This window comes from Tachysurus fulvidraco, chromosome 15, assembly GCF_022655615.1.
Source record: "Tachysurus fulvidraco isolate hzauxx_2018 chromosome 15, HZAU_PFXX_2.0, whole genome shotgun sequence".
NCBI lineage: Eukaryota > Metazoa > Chordata > Actinopteri > Siluriformes > Bagridae > Tachysurus > Tachysurus fulvidraco.
In genome coordinates, this window is record NC_062532.1 from 19,426,575 (window position 1) to 19,451,281 (window position 24,707).

Here is a 24,707-nt window from a genome sequence, read left to right on the forward strand (position 1 = left end):
TATACAAGACAAAATAAACAGACTAGACAAGACAAAACAGACTATACAAGACAAGACAAAATAAACAGACTAGACAAGACAAGACAAAACAGACTAGACAAGACAAGACAAAACAGACTATACAAGACAAAATGAACAGACTAGACAAGACAAAACAGACTATACAAGACAAGACAAAACAGACTATACAAGACAAAATAAACAGACTATACAAGACAAGAAAAAACAGACTATACAAGACAAAATAAACAGACTATACAAGACAAAATAAACAGACTAGACAAGACAAAACAGACTATACAAGACAAAATAAACAGACTAGACAAGACAAAACAGACTATACAAGACAAAATAAACAGACTAGACAAGACAAAACAGACTATACAAGACAATACAGACTATACTGTACAAGACAAGACAAACAGACTATACAAGACATTGTGAGACAAATTTAATCTTCTAATGCAAATTAAATTCAGTACATTTAACACACACACACACACACACACACACACACACACACACACACACACACACACACACACACAGATATATATATATATATATATATATATATATATATATATATATATATATATATATATATATATATATATATATATATATATATATATATATATATATATATATATATCTGGCTGGTGCTACAGAGCCCCAAATACCAGCACAACCAGGCACAACAGTTTCTGCCCCCAGGCATTCTACCTCATGAACAGTTAAATGTTCCCCAAAAACACAATAACAATGTGCAAAAATTTTATATTACTTCCTTAGATTTATTATACCATCTCCATCCTAGAACATCCCTGCATTCTATTCTATTCTATTCTATTCTATTCTATTCTATTCTATTGCATTCCATTCTATAATATATAGCGCAATACTATTTATTTATTTTTACATTTATTTTATTTATTTTTATTTACATAAGGGTATTTTTTATTCTCATCGTTGTGTTGTTATCTCTGTGTATTGGAAGCGTATGACACTAAAACAAATTCCTTGTATGCGCAATCGTACTTGGCAATAAAACTCTTTCTGATTCCGATTCTGATATACAGATTAATTCAGATTAATGCAATTAAATGCTTTATATAAATATATTTAATACATATATATTTGTAAAAGTAAGTATCTTAGGTGAACACATTTAGCATGAACATTTAATATAATAATATAAACACAATGTTGATACTTCTACTATTAATAATAATAATAATAATAATAATAATAATAATAATAATAATAATAATAATAATAATAATAATAATAATAATAATGGGAGTAGCAGTTGTTTTAGAAATAGTAGTGGTAGTACAATGAAAGATACAATAGGTCATATCCACAATTTTCCATATTTAAGCTTGTTTAAACTTAATTTTTCACCATGAAATATTATTTGGAAATGATCTATGAGCTGTACTTGAAATAAACCAGACATCAGCAATCCATTAGTCTTATTTGCCTTTACATTACCACCACGTATGACTATGTGATGTCTAAAATTCCATACATATCTAACAACATTATTAACGAGCACATCACTCTCTCGGTAGGCTGAATCACCCATCAGTTGTACTCTTTAAAAAATCAATTGTTATTTTTCTTCATGAACAAAATTGGCACCTAGAATCCAAAGTGTTGACTTCAATGACAGGAAAGAATAATGACACAGAATCTCCGGGCTAAATTTTGTCAACTCCCACACTCAACTTGTCTTTAACTAATTGCACACATTTCCGCAGTTCTGTATCGAAGCAGCAGGCTGTCGTTCTTGCCCCAAGTCACGCACTTCAGTGGTGAAATCAAACATCAAACGTAGAATGGAAAGAGAGAGAGTGAGAGAGCACGAGAGAGAGAGAGAGAGAAAGAGAGAGAGAGAGAGAGAGAGAGAGAGAGAGAGAGAGAGAGAGAGAGAGAGAGAGAGAGAGAGAGATGGAACGTCTAGCTGACAGTCTGATTGTTGACCTGCTTGTCTGAATTTCTGACATGACATAAAGAATGAAAGACATCGATTTCTCTTTATTAAGAGGCTGTTGGTATTTTTGCCCTCTGGTAAAACGGAGCATTTTTGGGAGATAGTTTTAGTTAGGCCTTCAGAAGAAGTTGTTTCTTGGATATGTTTTGTGCCATTAAAGCACCAGGTGCTCTCTTAACTTCTATATGTCAGTATAGACCGCGGTTTTGAATGTAACTGCATGTTTATTGATGAGAATGGCAAAGCAGACATATACAAAGAGCAAAGATACAATCCTAAACAAGCAATGGTTCAGGTGAATAACAAATAATGTAGAATCTGCTTATTTTGTTAGGTGAATTTTTCAGCTAGGAGATATTTATGTAGCATTTTTTGACAGTAACAGTCTCAGATTTTTCCATAACAGTCATGTCTTTTTTTGGTTTATTAGAAGAGACTAGCACGTTTGCCTCACACCTCCAGGGTTGGGGGTTCGATTCCCAACTCCACCTTGTGTGTGGAGTTTGCATGTTCTCCCCGTGCCTCGGGGGTTTCCTCCGGGTACTCCGGTTTCCTCCCCCGGTCAAAAGACATGCATGGTAGGTTGACTGGCATCTCTGGAAAATTGTCCGGTGTGGGGTTGGAGTGAATGAGAGGGTGTGTGCCTTGCGATGGGTTGGCACTCCCTACAGGGTGTATCCTGCCTCGATGCCCGATGACGCCTGAGATAGGCACAAGCTCCCCGTGACCCGGAAGTTTGGATGAATGAATGAAAAATTGTGTTGGCAAATCACTGTAGTGTAAGAGGATTAAAACTTTTACACAATGTGCTGTTACTTGAAAAGGACTCAATTTTGCATCATTAATCATTTTTCTATGACAAAAGTGTTTTATTCCTCACTTATCAGATGCATAAAATCAAACATTATATAATGTTGAATGTATGAATGTCAGAAGATTGGGCATAGATCTCGGGAATGTTTTTAGAATAACAACTTTTCGTAAAACACAAGATACCAATAAATAAATAAATAAATAAATAAAGTGGCCTTGCTCTCCATCCTGCTTTATTTCTCACTGACCGCCAGGAGTGCTCTAAAATCATCGGTGTGTGTCTCAGTGTGTCATAAGGCCGGGAATGATGTCCTGCGTATGTGCTACACGTGTGTTCTGTATGTGATATATTTATTGTGTATCTTTGCAGCAACATTTTAGACAGACAGCTTTGTATAGAGGTTTCTTGAAAATGTTAGTTGATTGTTGATGCTTGTCGACTGCTTCTCTGACACTGCTCCTTCCCTGCCCTCCAGCCCTGATTTCATTCATGCTGCTTCTTGCTCTCCCACCATCTCCATCTCCATCCTCTGTGTCATAATACTCCCCGAGGCCAGAAACAATGCGTCACGACGGAGACGGGAGTGTATTATCAAAAATAATTTGGTATACAGGTGTAAAATGAACCCAAGACAAATATTAAAAGGAGAACTTGACAAACAATGGTGCTTAGCTTACTGCCTGGCTTATATACTCCATGTCTGACCTGTCATAAAATCTGTTGAAGGCTTCTTAAGCCTGAGTGACATGTGTTATGTTGGTGCTTTTTTTTCCTTCCCTCAGTCTGAGGTTACATGGGTCGACCTTTTCTGCCTTTCCTCCAGCGACAAGGCATCTTTCAGACCTCTCCTATCATATACACAAACACCTGAGTACCAGAGGGAGGAGATGCTGTCCAGGTGTGTTAAACATGTATGGAATGACCCGGTTGACCCAAAAAATCCATTGTAAACAATGTGGATAGCAAAACATTCAAATAAAATGGAAAATTTCAGCTCTCACTTAGCACTGTGTGTTTTTGCACGTTATACAAAGATGCAGTTTTTCCTTTCAGGCAGGTGATCGGGAAAATGTTGTGGAAGCTGCACTGTAATGCACTGTACAGTAATATGTTCTGGATAATCAGGAAGTCATAAAGGTAGTGAGGATGGTACAGTAGCAGTTTTGAGGAACATTCTGAACAATTCTGCTCATCCACCTATATGACTATAATATCCAGAAGCACTTTTATCCAGTGTGTTTTTCTGATCTCAAGTAATATCCACAATCCCTCTGCTTTGTTTCTTGGAAAAGGCAACACATACAGATTGTTACTATAAAATAGTAATCAATAACATACACTTTAATTGTTCACGGTTTGATTTTTTACAGGTAAACGCTGCTGTGATTCTTCCTTCAGACCAAACTGGTCGCCTCACAGCTATGGGCAAAAATTCTGAATGTAACTCATTCATTCATTCATTTTTTACCACTTATCCGAACTTCTCGGGTCACGGGGAGCCTGTGCCTATCTCAGACGTCATCGGGCATCAAGGCAGGATACACCTTGGATGGAGTGCCAACCCATCGCACGGCACACACACACTCTCATTCACTCACACATTACGGACAATTTTTCCAGAGATGCCAATCAAGCTACCATGCATGTCTTTGGACCGGGGGAGGAAACCGGAGTACCCGGAGGAAACCCCCGCGGCACGGGGAGAACCACTAAGCCACCGTGCCCCCCTCTGAATGTAACTGTTTCAGTAAATGTTCTGCAAACTATTTTTTCCCCTTATTGCATATTTGCATTGTGTGTGCAAGTGTGTGTGGTTTGTGTAATTAGGTGTATTTATCCCATCTTCCTCAGATATAGAAATGTTTAACTTCTCACTTGGGATCAGGAAAATACTGTCTAACAAGTGGACTGGTGTTCCAGGTATCATTTTAGTTCACTTGAATGTAGTTCCATGAATCAGTTCAGTTCAGAATAAGTACACTACACTTTGATTGGCCAGAAGCTTTGAGGAAGTTTCAAAGAATGAGCAAAAATACAAAAAAAAACCCAAAATAACTGTAGCATCTAAAAGCTTGTTTTATATCTGAAGTAGTGCAACCTGTCTGACAAAGCTGAGCATTTACTTTTTTTTACATTTACTAAAAAAGTCCCTGAAATGTATTTTGTACACTTTTCTTGTGGCATGCAGAGACAGAGATGGACTTAATACGTGAAATCACATACTGGTTAATTACATTTTCAATAAAAAGTCTTCGTTTATTTGATTTTTGATTTTTTTTGTTGCATAAATGTGTTGTTTTTATTGCATGAAAACGGAAGTCACTTCTAGAGTGTGATAAATTATAGTGGAAACACAAAACAGGAACTGGTCCAGGAACTACTTGCTTCTCGTTCAGGAGAGTACTGCAACGTTTTAGTTCCTCCAGGAACTAAACCAGGAATGAATGTATATTTCTCTCATGCTATTTTGTTCTATCTTTCTAAAGATGAGGCTCATGCAGCTGCCAGCAACACATATAAACACACACGGTGCCCTGTGGCTATACCACCTGTGAGAAGGGACACCTTTGGCCCTGCAGTATCACTGGATGATATGATACTAGATGAGCGATCTTGTCTCCCAACGCTCTCTCTCTCTCTTTCTTTCTCCCTCTCTCTCTCTCTCTCTCTCTCTCTCTCTCTCTCTCTCTCTCTCTCTCTCTCTCTCTCTCTCTCTCTCTCTCTCTCTTCCGAGTGCTCCAGTTTCCTCCCCCTGGTCCAAAGACATGCATGGTAGGTTGATTGGCATCTCTGGAAAATTGTCCGTGGTGTGTGATTGCGTGAGTGAATGAGAGTGTGTGTGTGTCCTACGATGGGTTGGCACTCCGTCCAGGGTGTATCCTGCCTCGATGCCCGATGATGCCTGAGATAGGCACAGGCTCCCCGTGACCCGAGAAGTTTGGATAAGCGGTAGAAAATGAGTGAGTGAATGAATAATTTAATTTCTTTCCCTTGAAATCCTACAGATCTGTTCAGGGTTGTACAGAGCTGTGACATGGTGCTTGTTCATGTAAATAAGGAATAGATGTATTAAAGCAAAACAGTAAAAGTTGTAAGCTGTAATAAATACAGCTTACAACGATATTATTACGATAATATAATAAATAATAAATAGTAAACAGTGTTTAAACTGAATACTGTGGAGAGGTTGGATACAGAGTGTGTATATGCATGTGAAAATGTGTGTGTGTGTGTGTGTGTGTGTGTGTGTGTGTGTGTGTGTGTGTGTGTGTGTGTGTGTGTGTGTGTGTGTGTGTGTGTGTGTGTGTGTGTGTGTGTGTGTGTGTGTGTGTGTGAAGGGAACAGTGAGCTCCAGCCAGTATCTTTTCTTATCTCCTTTGCAGCTTGTTGATCTGGGAAAGTCTTGCTTTCACTGCTAATGGAGGTCACGAAAGAAGTGAGAACTTTGTGTGTGTGTGTGTGTGTGTGTGTGTGTGTGTGTGTGTGTGTGTGTGTGTGTGTGTGTGTGTGTGTGTGTGTGTTCGTGTGTGCACGCGCGTGTGTGTGTGTTAATAATAGACAGAAGTTAATATTATATATTTACCTTTATGTCATTAAGATTTTTTCACCATTGAGCTTATTTTGTGTTATTAGTCACCGAGCACAGTGTTGCAGTGTGTATTATTGTCCAGCAGATGGCACTGAACTGGTTTGTTGCCCTGTAGCTCCAGATAGTGTGTGCGTGGGGTGAGTGTGTTTTGCTGTGCTGATGCGTTTATGCTTCAGGCCTCCAGGTGTTTCTGTAGCAGTGCTGTGGATATGCTGATGGGAAATCCTCCCTCACCACTTTCCCAGCTCTCAGGCACCAAAATGGGATTTCTGAAAGACTTAACCCTAGATTGTGTGTGAGTTTGAATGTGTGTGTGTGTGTGTGTGTGTGTGTGTGTGTGTGCGCGCATGTGCGTGTGTGTGTGTGTGTGTAACAGGAATCAGATGAGGATATGATCGAACATAATGAAGAGTCCAGACATCTCGAATAAGACATGCTATTTAGGATATTGTATGTGATCTATGATTGTTGAGGATTGAATTAGGAGAATGAAAAAAAAAAAATCTCTGGTGAAAAAATTCTGAGATCCTTTTCTGCTTCCAGTCAGCTCGATCCGGTCTGGCCTCGGATCGCGCTCATCAACAAGCCGTTTCCGCCTGCAGAACCGCCCCGCTGGATGGTTTTTGTTATACTCATCGAACTGTTTAAACTCTGGAGTCCGTCATGTTTGAAAATCACAGATTTTCTGAAAAACATTAACTGAAGATCTTAACCTGTAGCCGCATGTTTGCACACCATGCATTACTTCCACCTGATTGGCTGACCGGATAAATGTTCCGAATAAACTGCATCTTAACTGTATACCTATATATTCAATGTCTAATCAAGTACACTTGCTTTCTTTTGTACGGAACATAACGTCTTTTCTCATCTTTCCACTGAAGCTTACCTATTTATTCAGCTTCCTTAATTACTCTCACTTGAACTATTCAATTACTTCAAATCTTTTTTTCACAATGGATTGTTGTTGTGAGTTTCACCATAACCGAGAAGGTACTTTGTAAGGACACAAGTATGTACACAGTAAGGGTCTGGTTATGAAGAGGATAAAAGGATAAAAGGATGAAGAGCGGTATGAAAGGCAAAATGAAAGGATATGGAAGAAGGAGCGTGTCAGCGATAAAGGATGAAGAGAGAGAAAGGAGGACAAAGGTATGAAGAGAACAAAGGAAGAGTGGAGCAGAAGAATGTGAAGGTGGAGGAATGATGGGACGGACGGACAGAGACATGGAGGCGCTTATAGGCTCCAGGCTCTGGGTGTTTTTGAGCAACAACGCTAGTTCGTTTCAGATTTAATATTTCTCTACCTCCATCTCTCTCTCTTACACACACTTATATCCTTCTCCCTTCTCCTTCTTTCTCATCACAGTTCCACTGAGCTTTGCTATCAGGTTCGCATTTCATATTAACAAGGATTCGCTCGAGGCAGCCGCGTACTAGCCGCCTTGCTACGCTAAACATCTATGTGTACCAATCGGTGATGTATAAACCTACAGTCTACCTAAAAATATGTAACTCACTACATATAAAGGACTTTTTGCTAAGCAACAGGAAGTAATATTTATGAAAATGCAAGTGACCCGCTGACCTCAGCTCTCGGCCCCTTTAAAGACAGAGGCGTAATCCTGTGTGACTCATTTGTGGTTGTGCATTTGCTTTTTAGTGCTTTTAATGTCTACTAGTGTAACTATCGGTGGTTTCAACAGGGGGGTGAAGTACTATTATTTGGCATTAGGCATTTCTCTCTCTCTCTCTCTCTCTCTCTCTCTCTCTCTCTCTCTCTCTCTCTCTCTCTCTCTCTCTCTCTCTCAGTGTGTGAGTTTGTGTGTGTGTTTCCTGTTCGTTAGTCTAAAGATGGCAGATAAAGTGTCTCGTCCTGAGGGAGTAACGGATTTATCTTTTTCTCCAGTGAGAAAACAAACTGGAGTTGTCACCACACACACACACACACACACACACACACACACACACACACACACACACACACACACACACACACACACACACACACACACACACAAACACACACACACACACACACACACAGATTTCCCTGGTGGGGGCCTCTGTCTTTGGGATGTGTGCGTGAGAAGTGGACTACGTTCTCTGTGGATGCTCGGTTTTGGGGAAATGAAGGCTTTACTATTCGTTATTAAAGTAGCTCTGTGGCAGCCTGCGTTGCACTGCACTGACCTCTGGACAAACACACACATACACACACACACACACACACACACACACACACACACACACACACACACACACACACACACACACACACACACACACGCCTCAACACATATAAAGAAAAACAGCATTTCCAGGAAAATCTGACCAGTTTATTGTCTTGTCTTCATAGTTTTTTCTAGATCCTAATACTTTAGGTGTAGGTTTTTATTCGAAATCCCTACAGTGCTACAGTAAGTAGAAGTCTGAATAGATTGAATGAATGCAAGTCATAAACCTCTCATCGATATGACTCTTTAATACATCTTATTGTAATGTAAACTTAATCAGTTCTACAATATGTTTTTTTCCTATTTTAATAACATGATAGCGGCTATGGAACGTCGTGTCTTGTCGTGTTGTGGGCTGTTTAATTTAAAGGCTTTGGAGAACACAGTTTTGTACTGTTGTTTATTTGTAGATGGTCAGAGGACTTTAATATCTATTCTAATCTCATCAAGTATCTATATAAACATTGTCCATTTTTTTAGGAACACCAATACACTTGGATATTGATGCAGCCAATCATGTGACAGCAAGGTAATGCATACAGTCGTACAGAAGAGTTTCAGTTCACATCACACACCAGAATAAAGAAGAATACCTGGTCTCTGTGGCAATGCCATGGTTATAGGTAATAGACAAGCTGGTTTGAGGATTTCAGAAATATCTCCAGGGATTTTCACTCACATAAAAGGCACAAAAATCAACAAATATTGAGTGAGCACAGTAAAGGACACAGTAAGTCATCTCAGTGTGCACAAAACACCTAAGCTTGGGGCGGATGAGCTGGATTGGGATGAAATCTGCTGTTTCAGCTCATCCACATCAAATATCGATGTACACTGAGATGCTTTTTTGCTCAACACGGTTGTAAAGAGTGATTATATGAGTTATTATAATTTATATATATATACTTATACATAATTTAGTATATATATATATATATATACTGTACAATCTACTGCTTTTGTCCTGTGTTTGTTGCTATACTGTGACATTTTATGGTAATTTGGGTTCAAATTCTCCGGGGGGCATGGTGGCTTAGTCGTTAGTACGTTTGCCTCACACCTCACACCTCCAGGGTCGGGGTTCGATTCCTTGTGTGACACACCTTGTGTACAATGTTTCCCCCGGTCCAAAGACATGCATGGTAGGTTGATTGGCATCTCTGGAAAATTGTCCGTAGTGTGTGTGAGTGAATGAGAGTGTGTGTGTGCCCTGTGATGGGTTGGCACTCCATAAGCGGTAGTGAGTGAGAGGGTTCAAATTCTCAGTTTTGATTCTACTACCATAATTTGAATGTAGCACTTTATGATAATTACGATTTGTGTACGTAAAGCGTCACATTTCCAACATTAAAAGCTTATGCACCGATAGGATAAGCATCATATCTGTCATATATCGTGCCGCTGATACATTTCACAATAAACACATTCTCAAAGAAGCTTTCTCTAAAAATCCATTCATAATTAAAGGGTTATTTTTAACCAGTTGTACTAGAGAGGTGATACCAGAGAGATAGAGTGTATAGAGCTTTATAGTAATGTTATAGCACCAGGGTTGCACCAAACATCCTTGAGGTTATTCATGGAAAGGTTTCAAAAGAAAAGTAAATTGAAGGTTTAATAAAAATAGCGGAACTGATGCAAAATACAGTTGTTAACGTGATACGTACGAATGGTTCAAACCTTTTGCCGCCGGAAGATAAAATAAAAAGCCCACAGCTTTAATAAACAAATACGTTACATATTTGCCTAATGTGCTTAATATTTGAATCGTTTGATTACACTTCTCTAACTAACTGTGGGGGGAAATATTTGAAGTGAAGTTTGAGAGGTTTGCTGTAGGCCAATGATCTCTCTGCTTCATTAAATCTCTGGTTTCTGTGTTCGGGATGTCAAACAGTGACTCAGCGTCTGCTGCTGTAGATGTTCTTACACGGATACGTTAAAGGTTTACGCTTCCTAACGTACAATTTCACAGTCTCATGCTTTGTTCTATAGATAAGCACAGCTGCTGTAATCGTAAATCCTCATCCTAGGACTCTTATTCTCCTTCTACTTATCCTGAACATACAAAACACTGTAATGTTTGATTTTATACTTCTGTATACTTCGTGTTCAATTTCGACTTCTGGATCCAGGTGATGTTTGGTTCTCATGACGCCTCGGGGAGTTCATCGTTGCAGCTCACACTTTACCGCAATGTCTTTCATTCAAAGCACTGTACAAAACTTTAACTTTAATCTCATTAAATATGTAACATAAATGATAACTGTCCATCGTCTGCTCATTCTATGAAGTATTCTGTCTCTCTTTGTTTAAATACCCTAAGGGTAAAAAATTCCTCTGTTGAAGTATGTGTCTGTCTCTGTGCTTATCGGTGTGTGTGTGTGTGTGTGTGTGTGTGTGTATGTGTGTGTGTGTGTGTGTGTGTGTGTGTGTGTGTGTGTGTGTGTGTGTGTGTGTGTGTGTGTGTGTGTGTGTGTGTGTGTGTGTGTGTGTGTGGGGTGGTTTTAAAACAAGAACACATATTTAAAGTTCCACACTAAATCACCTTGATCCTCAAAGCAAGCGTAAGATGAGGCTTGTTGTCCTGTACACATTAAATCTGTTCCACTTGGTCTCCTACACTCTATCTATCCCTCCTTTTGTCTCTTGATCATTCCTTTTTAATAAAGATAAGTGCTGATAAACAGTGATTCTGAGGGTCGGCTCTGTGGAGGTGCCCCGGCAGCGAGAGTGGGTAATAGCACAAGTCTATTATAGTCATTACATCTTTACCAAAAAGAGAGAGAGAGAGAAAGGACATCATGTTATTACCGTCACACACATCAAACAGCGATGGTGAATACACACGCTCATATATTACGCACTTTGATGCACTGTGTTTGTGTGTGTGTGTGTGTGTGTGTGTGTGTGTGTGTGTGTGTGTGTGTGTGTTTTGGGTTTAGTGGTATGGCTGTCATGGCAGCTTGCAATAAATCTGTGAATGTGTTAAACACGATCCTTCGCATGCGTCGATCTACGATCTGATTTCCCTTCATTCGTTAAACATCATTTAAAGTTATTTAAAGATGTTAAGGAACATTCAGGTCTTATTTAGGTTACTTTTATTAAGACGTTATGGAGAATGTTAACAGCTTAGTTTACACACATTGTTGCTTCTTTTCCACCAAAAAGAACCGAGTGCTGGTTCAGAGCTAGTGCTGGTGCTGGTTCAAAGTTGGTTCCACTGGCGAACCTTCTAAGAATCGGTTTGCCTTTCCATCGGCTAGAGAGCGTCACAGAGCCGAGACTGACAGCAACGTTAGCGCAGCAGCGGCAAACACAAACACAACAACAATGGCGGATGTTGCTTTACTGTTAATGCTCATGGCTTTGAGAACCTACATTGGCATCCAAACTCGGCGAATAAAACGTGTACGAGCATCTCCGTGTAATCTGTATAAACGGAGGTTGTAATCGATAAAGTACATAATGTTATTTTATCATTAACACAGAAAAAAGTCAGCCTTAGCATGTAGCTACCTACTATCATGTGTGCTGATAATGTATCATATCGCGGTAAAGTAAAAGTGTATTAAACATTAGTAAACTTTAGGTACATTATCAAATGCGCTAACAGTAGCCCCGACCACAGCCCCGCCCACAGCTCCTGACACAAGCAGTTCTTGAGTGTAGACCAGCAACGTTTTGGTGCTACTTAAGAACCACTTTTCCTGGTTCAGAGCCGGTGCTTTGGCTGTCGAAACAGAATGAACTGGTTCTAAATTAGGCTCCGAACCAGCACTCAAACTGCCTCGGTGGAAAAAGGGCAATATATACTGTATAATCCTTAAAAGTTTGTCTGGTTGAAATCTGGATAAAAGAGAAATGCTAAAGAGAGGTCAAGAACCATTTAGAGGTCAGGTCATCTTCTCTTTACTTAAATATTCAATAAAACACAGCTTCCTTTCATCCTACTATAATCCAGACTGGGATGTCTAATCGGCCAAAATTAGACTGAAGATTTGGGTAATGCATGATTGTGTGTGTGTGTGTGTGTGTGTGTGTGTGTGTGTGTGTGTGTGTGTGTGTGTGTGTTTCTGTATAAAGGTCTGTACAAAGCCATAATTAATGCCTGTCTCGAATTTCACATGGAGAAGTTACATTATCTGTTCTGTTTTCCTGTCAGAGGACTGTACTACTTTTTGGCAATAACATTGAATGAAATTGCCAAGCCTTTGTTCACGTGTCACTGAGCATTTGCTCTTTCCTGCAATTTAAAAAAACGAAGCATGTTGATCATAAGCGTACGTGTCCTCCCAGTGTTTGGTGTGTCTCTAATAAACAAACCTCTTCGGCACATGTTATTTCTTAACATATTGCTTTTAGTTTCATATATAATGATAGGAATTGGTAATTGGTGACCTGTAACAGGTTATTTAATGGTTATTTGTCAGGGTGTTTGGTGCTGTGAAGATCCTCTAACATCCATGGAACATTTCCATTGCACTAAAGGTTCTCTCTCGCTCACTCACTCATTTTCTCCCGCTTATCCGAACTTCTCGGGTCACGGGGAGCCTGTGCCTATCTCAGGCGTCATCGGGCATCGAAGCAGGATACACCCTGGACGGAGTGCCAACCCATCGCTGGGCGCACACACACTCTCATTCACTCACACACTACGGACAATTTTGCTGAGATGCCAGTCAACCTACCATGCATGTCTTTGGACCAGGGGAGGAAACCGGAGTACTCGGAGGAAACCCCCGAGGCACAGGGAGAACATGCAAACTCCACACACACAAGGCGGAGGCGGGAATCGAACCCCCGACCCTGGAGGTGCGAGGCGAACGTGCTAACCACTAAGCCACTGAGCCACCATGCCCCCCCTCACTAAAGGTTCTCTGCAGTGGAAAAAGATGCTTTTGACTATAAAATGTTATTTACGGCATAAAAAGAGGTTCTTTTAAAGAACCATAAAGTGAAAGGTTCTTCAGAACAGAAAATGGATCTTCTGTGGCATTTCTGTGCCAAACCCTTATTCTTTCTTCCAGGAACCTTTATTTTACAGAGCGTGGATCAACCCAGAGTTTTTGGACTGATTCGTAAGTTCATCTTTAAGCTCAGATGTTGCTTTATAGCATTAAAAGCATTAAACCCAAGTTTATATCTTTAGACAGATTGCAGATAATAATTATGATAAATGTTTTTAATACATTTTTAAAACATCTAATCATCTGCATCTGTATCTGTTTATTGCTAAAACCTAAAGATGTTTTCTTTTTTGTGCATGGGACTATTTTTTGATGACTTTTATTTCTTTTCTAACTCATCTTTTTTTTTCATCATTATCTAACTCATATTCTCTTATTGCTTAATGTTCTTCATGTAATATACTGTATGCTAATGACTTGCATAATTACTTAGTAAAAAATGTATGAAAGTGTAAAAGTTGAAGTGTTACTGAAGAACACTGATGATAGGGATCCAGGAATGATCTGGATGATGTCATCTTCAGTGGGCTGCAAAACCATGAGCTCTCATTTACCTATAACCGCTCACGTGGGGAGCTTCACACAGGTGTTCAACCACAGAGACAGAGCCATATACTGTGTATATATATAAAATAAACCAGTCTATACACAAGTTAACATCATACATTTTTAAAGTATTTATTATAATTTTTAAATACAGACATAGGTCATAAAATGTTTTTTAAAATGTCTATATACTAGTCCAAAGGTTTTGCATATTAGGATAATAATAATAATAATAATAATAATAATAATAATAATAATAATAATAATAATAATAATAATAATAATAATAATAATAATAATAATAAAGCTCTTGTTTTAAATATCTACTCAGATCTGAATATACGTTCTTCTTTTTAAATATACAATTTCCCCAAAAAGCATGTGAGGTAGAAAAAAAAGGCCCCCGGGAGAAAATGTGCCTTATGCAAAGTAAAATATTATACTGATGAAACCAGATGAATGTAAACCTACAGCTACTCAACGCATGATTATATAAACACTGTATGCATTTTACATTTCAGCATACACACACACACACACACACACACACACACACACACACACACACACATATAGGGCATCGATTGGATTGGACTTTCCTCTGCTTCCGCAATGGTTTGGAGCAATTTGCATCTTCTCCCTCAATGGGTGTATCTGTCTAACTCCATTTAAACATGAGCTCACTTGAAGATACGCTCGAAACGCCCATATTGCATCTTTCGAGTCTAATATTTACAGAAAATATGGTTAGGATGAAACAAATGGCTGATTTTTTTTATCCTTTTGGGATCGGTTCGGCATTCAGTGTGGATAATACATGAAGAAAATAAATAAAAAATAATTAAAACATGTCTGCAATTGATTTAGTTACTTATATATATATATATATATATATATATATATATATATATATATATATATATATATATATATATATATATATATGAACTAGACGCTAGAAACTTTCCTCGGCTTGATTGATGTGGCCAATTTTACTGAAGTTCTCTTCCTGTGCACTCACACCCGCGCTCACACACGCTCTCATAACACACACACATATATGCATACACATATTGCACAAATAAGCACAAACTCTCTCACAGATTCCAGCTTTCCGTTTGATAATATTTAACCACACACGAATGACTATAATCGACAGTATGCTCGCGCTAAAGCCGTACGACTTACAGCTTGCCCTTGTGTGACCTTCGGACCAATTGAAACGCAGAGCTTCGAGAGATTAAGAGCTGTGATTTCCTCTGATTGGTAATAGAGAAAATAATAAGGGTGGGAGGGGGGGTGAAATGAGCCTTTTCAAAGACTTCGCAGACATGAAAGAGCCTCAGAGGACGCAGAAGTAGGCTTTATGAAGGGAACATGATGGGGGTGATCTTTGTTCTGGGAATGCGGTCCTGATTTGTCCTTGATGGCAAAGTGCAGTCTAAAGACACTACAATAAGAGAGCAGATGTTTCACAAATCTTACACAGCTGTTGGAAATCTTGACCACACACTGTTAACATACTGGAGCTTTTAGGGGTTCTTATTATAAGATTTCTTAACACTTAAAAACAAAAATAATGGTTTTGCCAAATGATGACGATTATAATGACAGTCTAATATAATATGTTGCATAATTCTGTCAGCTTTCTAGCTTCCGGTGTTTCTGGTGACTTTGCTTTGCACTCGTGTTGTGCTAGATCGAAATGCATTTGAATTAACATTTAGATATATTTTCTGTTTACCAAACACAATGCGATAATCACATGACAAATTTAAGTGCTTCATAAAATCAGCATAATATTTCAGCCTTTGTTTTTTTTTTTTTTTTTTTTTTTTACGCAGGCAGGAAGACAGACAGGCAGACAGACTAACGTACAGATAGACAGGTAAATGACTGTATGGATCGTTCTTCTCATAAAGTTTGACATATCTTCCAGTTCTGCTCCAGCTGAGTCATACAAATTGATGGAGTTCTCAGAAATGTAAATTTGGAATTCAGTGCGTATAAAAAGAATCAGTCATGTTAAGATTTCAATCAGTGACTCTTTTCTTGCTTGGAGCAACCTTAGGGGGTTAAAGTGGTGGAATTTCCACAATGTTCCTTTCTCTTCCATGACAGCAGGAGCACAACTCCTATTTCGGACAGCTATGCCTCAGGGGGTCTTGTCCATCTTTGCCCTCACATGTCTGAGAGGAATATTGAGCCTCTGGAGCCATTTGGAGCACATTTTCTCTTCCCTCTCTTTCTGTTTATCTTAATGCTTCTTGCATGTGTAGACCTCCTCTTCGCGGACACAGGTCTGGCACTCGACGTGGCAGCACCACCGTACCTGGCAGTTGCAGGACAGTGTGACGAGACGCAGCGCTGTGTTATAGCCACGTCCACAGCAAAGGCTGCTGCAGCTCGTGTCCTTGGCGCACGAGCGGCCAGCCGTTCCGGGCGAGTACCGAGACGGGCGGCAGAAGCTAGGCGAGTCTTCTAGGAACACCAGCTCAGAGGGGTGAGGCCGGGGAGTCGTATCACCCCGTCGTGCCGGCCCGGCCAGCTCGGTGTCGCCGGTAGCCGCATTGGTGACACTGAGGACACGCACGGCCGTGTCATATCGATACTTCAGCAGCTGGCCAGTCACGTAAAACGGTGAGAGCTGCTTCCAGCATGTCCGCACTGCACACGAGCCGGAGACGCCGTGACACTTGCAGGTCGTTACCAGCCCATTTTTTACAGCCTGTAAGAAACACAGAACATAAATTAGCATTTGAGTGATATGAGGAAATACAGAAAAAAACCTGACAGCCAGATGAGACTGATTCATTAGCAAAGATCTTATCTTAACCTCTTATGCTGACAGAGTTATTTTCCTGCAGGGTATATTTCGGTTTGTGTAAGTATCTTATGAGTCTGTGTGTATTCTGGGATGTTGTGGGCCTGCTAAGACCTGAGCATTACGTGTAGTAGAGATGATGGATGCAGGAGCACCTCATCTCTTTACCTCCTCCTTCCCTTGCTCTCAATCTGGACTGGCTGAAGAGACACTATAAAACGGCACAGTGTCTTTTTTATCCCCAGTTACAATTTGTAAAAATTTATATTCTTTTGTTCTTCAAATAAAATTAAAAATCATGGACGACAAGAGCAACCTCTTTTCATCGGATGGACTGATAATCCAGCAAGATCTAGTCAAGAATTTCACAAAGAATGAGACAAAAGGGCAGGAAGAGGTCAAATCTCCAGTGGGTCGGGGGTGAAGGTGAGACCCAGGGGCAATATGTGAAGAGAGACAGGGGGACACACATTATTCCACCCAGCACAGGTATGAAGTCCCCTGAGGCCCATGTTTTCCCCTCTCTCTCATCTCTCACTAACTCTCTTTGAGATACAGTGAGATGGACAGATAGAAAGAGCAACAGAGGAGAGGGGAGGGGAGGAGAGTGGATGGGATGGGAGGGCAGAACAACAAGCATTTAGGCAACTAGTTTGTTTTTGGCTCTGAGTGTTAAGTCAGGGAAATCTGAGATATACAAAGGTTATCTTCTCTCATGGTGTCACTCTTTCTCTCTGCAGCCCTGAGGCTGCTTATCTACAGTAAGAATTTATGGACATCTCCAGTGTGGCCACGTAAAACACACATGGCATGCAGGAAAAAAATGGTCATATATTATACACGCTTCTTCCCGGTATAATCATCTACATGGCAACCCTCTAATTTTATGGGGCCCCCACAGCAAGCCTAGGCCAGAGGAAGCAACACCTGGCTCCAGACGGCCAAACAGTAACTGCCTATCTATCTGCCTCACCTCAGGCAAAAACTGTGAGCTGTCAAGAAGGGTCGCATCCCACCAAATCAAGAAAGTGACTTATCTATGAGAGGGAAAGCTGGAGAGACGCTTTATACTGTAGACATTCTATTCTAGTCCAGTTTGCTGGTTTAGTTAGTTAGAAATCAACAAATTCTCTTTGTCCAGGATTAGACTGGAATCTTGGCGCTTTTGGGACTAAAACATAAAGAATAAAACATTTGGTGTGTTGTTTATTAATAAACATAATTCCTTTAACTCTTTATAGTTACATTTAATGTTGGTCCTGATATGGCTTATGTTATAGTAATGGTGAAATTCAGTTCCCTCACCAGCTTCTCCTGAGAACTTTCAGAACTTTTCAACTTTGTTTTTTTTAATCTACTTATAATTAGCCTGGGATTATGCTGATGACAAACCATCTAAGTCCCTGTGAATGAATTATATAATATATGTATAATGATGATATAAACGTTGTATTTGTATCATTTGTATTTGAGCTGGAACTAATGTCTAAATCACCTTCTGATCATCGGATTTTGGAAATTAGGTGTAACAACAACAATTTAGCCGCAACAGCGCACTACAATAATGTCAGAAAAAATGACAAGCGTTTGTATGTAAAAGGAGTGATGTTTCTCACCCGGATGCCAGCGTTTATGTTATGTGCGTCAACCTGAGCCCGCAGGTCCTTGCTAACCCGTTTCTGGCCCAGGAACTTCTTGAGGAACCTGGTGCTGTACTTCAGGTTGTCTCCACACACTCCCCACTGCCAGGCTTCACGCTGTTGCAGACCCGGAGTATCATCACATGTGCAGCGCTCCATACGGCCTGAACTGCACGCTTTGGCCAGAGTGTGTGACAGAGCTGCTGAGGACACCGCCAGGAGGAAGGCCGTCTCCTTAAAAGCTGTTAAGAAAATTGGTCAGATATTATATAAAATATATTATATTTTACAGATCTATCTATCTATCTATCTATCTATCTATCTATCTATCTATCTATCTATCTATCTATCTATCTATCTATCTATCTATGCAGTAATCTATCTATCTATCTATCTATCTATCTATCTATCTATCTATCTATCTATCTATCTATCTATCTATCTATCTATCTATCTATGCAGTAATCTATCTATCTATCTATCTATCTATCTATCTATCTATCTATCTATCTATCTATCTATCTATCTATCTATCTATCTATCTATCTATCTATCTATGCAGTAATCTATCTATCTATCTATCTATCTATCTATCTATCTATCTATCTATCTATCTATCTATCTATCTATCTATCTATGCAGTAATCTATCTATCTATCTATCTATCTATCTATCTATCTATCTATCTATCTATCTATCTATCTATCTATCTATCTATCTATCTATCCATCCAAACAGAAATCTGAATATCTGACCTATTCATCTAGTGTGACTTTTTAACTGACTTATTTGTCGAGCCCAGAGCCGAGCTTATGGCCGTATTTTGATCCAATTAATTGCTATTTTGACTACAATTTTTTTTCTTTCCTCAGATGAAAGTCAGCCACCCTTTTCCTTACGGAACCGGGTGCTCTCACTGTAGTTAAAAATAGCAAAACAGGCCTCGCAAAAGGCCCCGCCACATTTCCCCTGGAGCCCGTAATTACCATGCAGACCTGCAGATGGATCTCACATTCCCATCCTGGTGACCAACACACGTCCTCCTTAAAATAGCAAGCTTTTAAAATGCTAACGTTTTAAAGATATTCCCCCTAGAAACATCAGGATTTTGAGGCCGACCCAAGTTCAAGCAGCTGTTAAGTGTGTTAGAGGTCTGCATCACAAACTGGGCTTTGTACATATTATATGTAGTAAACACAGCACAACAACACTATATACAACAACATTAATAGTTTAAATCAGAAAGAGGCAATATTTATGTGTCCCCTACATTCAGACTGTATGACTGAAGGGTGGACTTGGCTAACATTTTTCAAAAAGCAAATCAGTGATGGAAAAATGTACCATAATTGTTAATAACACATTTATGAAACACATCAGTACATGTTATTGTGTTATAAGATACCTTATGATGGTCTGGGGAGATTTTCTGCATTGTTGCTTTGGCCCACAATGCACTCTTTGAAAACACTGCTGTGGTAAAAGTCCAACCACACATCAAAGTATCCATTGTTGAATTCACACCAGTGTTTATACGAGACACAAACGAACGCTTGATGCGAGCAGTGTGTAGGTGTGAATTCAGCACTATAATGGGATCACAGATTTACAGATTTCACACCACTGCTGTATCAAAGCCATCACTGAACACTAAAGGCTTTAAACAGGGGTTGATGTTGCATGATGGTACATGCGCCAAAGCTAACAAGTCCACTAAAGATCAACTCAGCATGCTTTATAGAGCTCAGCATGCCTTTTATGTTTTACAAGTATCACACGACAGCTTGCTAATCCAAAATCAACAGTGCGTCAATAGACTGAAGAGTTTATGTGTCATATCTGACAATAAAAATCATCTCCCAGGAACAAAAGCTCATTTTAATGGAGATGTACGTATGGCTTCCATTTTCCAAGTGATCATGAAAGAGTTAGTGATATTGTAATGAGCTGGATGAAATGATGAAGTGGGAAAAAAAAAAACTAACATTCTTGTCAGTCAGGTTGAATGTACAGGAAAATGACAAGTCAGTGGGTTTACATGGATTTAAGTCATTCATATTTTTTTTTTTTTGGCTAATGTGCACTCTCCAGAAACAACAGTACCAAACGGTACATCTTTTGTACCAAATGGTAATGAAGATTGTCTCTGGATTTAGAAAAGATATGTCTTTTAGACCCGGAAACATTTACAAAATAAAGATTTTTTTTCTTTTATTAGGATTGATTTTATTATAGTTTATATAAAATCTCTCTGTGACCTTCAGAAAATTAAAAAATTGGTGCACCTGTACTTTGTCGCTTTACTTTTAAACGCTAATTAAAGGTACAGCTTGTGCACCTTCCCAGGTAATAAATGCAAATATATACAAATAGATGCTACAAATACTACAAAAGACGCACCCTTAATGGCACCACCAAAACAAAACAGTACCTTTCTTTGCCTTTGGGATTGTACTCTTAACCTCTATACGTTTAATGTGTATCTATTACCTGGTAATGTAGATATAGTGTAAACCACATAAGGTTAATAATTGGAGTTTTTAAAATAAATACTCACAATCTGTCATTTAAAGATCTACATACATCTGGAGATATGGATATAATGTACCTTTAACATGACTTAAGATATATAACTGAGCAAAAAGTAAAGCTTTAAATGTACAAAGGATAGTGCAGCTTGTGTAGCTTTATTTCTAAGAGTATGTGGAAGCTTAGGGGTTAAGGTGTTGGAGTACTAATCAGGTGGTCATGGGTTTGAATCTCATAGCCACAAGGCTGCCACTGTGGACCCTCAGTTGTATTTTTTTTTTTAAATAAAAACGTAAGTCACTCTGGATAAGGTTGTCTGCTAATTGTTGTAAATGTAGCATGTGAAACTTGATGAAAAAATGGAGATTATGGTTATGGGGTTATGATTGGTCATGAACTCCAGGCGCAGCGTCCTTCATTGTAGTTTAATTTCTAGTATGATCCGCCTCTTAAAGCCCTACTGTACCTCGCTTCAGGAGGCTTCCCCTGCCATCCATGCTGCAGTTCCAGCGCTCATTGCGAAACTGGTAGCGGCACTCCATCTGGCTGAGGCGCACTGACTCGCGCAGCGTCTCCGCCATCCCCGGTTCTCGGCGGCATGCGCGCTTCTGGCGGCGCGTCAGCGTCATTTGCTCGCACTGCTTCATGTGCGCTTTTCCACCTGCGGACTCGTCGCTGTATGGGCTCGACAAAAAAGCCAAGGGCTCCTGGCCCGTGAGCCTAGAAAATTAATTACAACCTTCTTTATACATTAATGCAAGACAAACTGTCCTTATAATACATCTATACATCCAGTAAATTACATTTGTACAGTCATCAAGACATACTGTATAGGCTGCAGTCTGTAAGCTATTTGAATGCTTTACCAACAAGTCTATCACCGAGCGTGCTTTGAATGCAACTTTCATTTGAATACGTGCATTTGAATAGACACTAAGGTTATAGTTACGTGGTCACTGTGTTATAAAATGCATCCAGAATATTCTCTACTGTATGTAGCTACGGTGCCTAATCTGTCTCATAGTCTAATATCATCAAAGTGTAAAACTCTAATGTCTGTAGTTTAGAAGTAACGACTTCACATCAACATTTTTGGTTTCAACAGTTTGTGATTCTTTCAAAAATCTGGCAACAGCCTATTTAGAATAAATTATTTTCCCCACAAACTGCAGTTTTAAAGCACTGGGAAGGTCACGACAAGGTGTAAAGTAACTCAAGGTGGTGTAGAAATAATAATAATAATAATAATAATAATAATAATAATAATAATAATAATAATAATAATAATAACATGTTCATTTAGATTTTTCGATCAGATTTTCTAGAGGAATTGTAATGAACCAGAAGCAATAATTATAAATGTTGTGCGTAATTACGCACAACAGAACCATCATCAGTCGTCGCGACCAACTCCTAAACATTGCCAAATATATCCCAACATATAGTTTACTTTACAGAACAAATTTGGCATACAAATATAACATTATAAAAACATTTTTTCGAACCAAAGACAAACACTATGTTCTGCTTTGAAAACTTCCCAAACGGCAAAACAAATGAACGGGTATCGTGGGTTTCATTGCATAGAGAATAAAACGTAAAGAAAAAGCTTCTGACCCAAAGTAAGCTGCTGCTGCGTGGGAGTGCAGGATGATGCAGAGCGCGGAGAGTCGCAGCAGGCAGGCGGTCCCGGCGCGCATGGCTTCGCCTCGGCGCTGCTCCTCATCGCGCTGCGTTGCCGCGGAGAAAAGGAAAAATCCCCCGGCACTGAACCCGCGACCTCTTAAAGGGGCAGATGTGGACACCAACCCACCCCCCGCCACCCCCACCCCGGGCGAAATAGGTGGGATGAAAAAAGATGCGGTTTAGTTCGCATGGTTGCCAGATTTAGTGCGTGCCGAACTGGAAACCAACCACAATCCCATAAATGAACACACCAGATTGTATTTTTCTTGTCATAGACGGACCACAAGTACTTTTGTAAATAAAATAGACATATCATGTACTAAAGGTACAAAACACAAAACTTTTCTCTTCACGGAATTGGACCCGAAATGATGCGTATATTGTTTCTGTCTTTTATATATATATCAGTTTAACTGGAGACGTGGACTATAGTGTAGTTTTGGACGTGACTCAAGGTACATAATTGTCCTGACATGTCATAGATACGTACTAAATGTTGAAATAGGTGTATGCGTGAGGGTAGCACCATGGCAAGAAGGTTCAATTATGTCCCTTCAATTATTTTAAAGATGTGGTATATCAACAATTATACCAATATACAATTCAAATGACCAGACTACAATATGATCAATATTTGTATTTGGCAATGTGCTAATGAAACAGAGTTATTAAAAGATCGATTGATATTGGTGTGGTATTATATATCGTGTAAACCTACTGAAGATACTTCAGTTTTTCTTTAAAAAAATGCCGTGCTTTGAGGGAGTTAAAGCCAATCTGGCAACGCTGATAAAGCAAAGCTTCTTACTGATTGGATCCCTGCCATTTTCAGAAATTGCTGCCCTTCCAAAGGTGAGTTTACCTGATGAGGAATGAAGATATTAGTGTATTCACAAACACCAACATCAGAGAGCTACACCTGATTTGTTTTCAAGAAACATTTAATCGATAAGAATAACGAGTCAATTAATGTAATTAGATGTTGTTGCTCATTTTGTACTGATATTCAGGGTCTGGTCCAGTCAGTGACCCCAGATGGTCCACACTCTTCGTGCTGTAGTTGCTAAAACATTTATTAGCTGGAACCTTCGGGTGATAAGGTATAGACTTTCTGGGCATCCTTAGGCTCTAGGGTTAAGAGCAAAGGGGAAAAAGTGAAAAACAGTTATGAAAAGTTTAATATTTCAAGCAATGTTATTTTAGAAAATTGCAAAACATTCTTTACCATGTTCAATTCAATTCAAGTCAATTCAATTCAAGTTTTTGTATAGCGCTTTTTACAATTGACATTGTCTCAAAGCAGCTTTACAGAACATACACATAGAACAAAAGGTTATTATAAAGAATAATATAAAGATTAATAGAATACAAAATTCAATATTAATATTAAATAGATTTAGTTCACAATGTGTACAGTATGTATTTATCCCCAGTGAGCAAGTCTGAGATGACTCAGGCAGCAGTGGCAAGGAAAAACTCCCTTAGATGGTAAAGGAAGAAACCTTGAGAGGAACCGGACTCAAAGGGGAACCTCATCCTCATATGGGTGACACTGGAGGGTGTGATTATAAAAATACATGCAAAAGATCACATGGAGTCACTTTTTAGTATAGCAGAGTCTAAGTGTAGCTGATAGATCTCTAGATGCCTCAGGATTCGTTGGGTCGGCCTTGTCTCAGTGGTCCAAAATCTTCATCGCACGGAAGACGATCAGAGCTGGTACAATTTCTGGATGCCTCGGGATGGGTAGAAAGAGAGAAGCTGTGGAGAGGGATTTACATATCTGCTGTTCATAATATTTGCAAGTCTGATATAATAGTGCACAATATTATGGGATGTATTATGTTTATGCCTGACTAAAGAGATGAGT

At 39.3% G+C, this 24,707-nt stretch overlaps 1 protein-coding gene across 1 annotated transcript; it reads right to left on the bottom strand.

Annotated features, from left to right (window-relative positions):
* Positions 1-15,433: 15,433 nt before the first annotated feature.
* wnt9b (wingless-type MMTV integration site family, member 9B) lies at positions 15,434-22,939 on the bottom strand. The gene is made up of 4 exons (XM_027161062.2): positions 22,769-22,939; positions 21,618-21,871; positions 18,599-18,864; positions 15,434-16,886 (listed from the first exon to the last, which is right to left on the bottom strand). Exons 1-4 carry the CDS (start codon positions 22,849-22,851, stop codon positions 16,416-16,418), a joined length of 1,074 nt encoding a protein of 357 aa, XP_027016863.1. The 5' UTR covers positions 22,852-22,939; the 3' UTR covers positions 15,434-16,415.
* Positions 22,940-24,707: the final 1,768 nt, after the last annotated feature.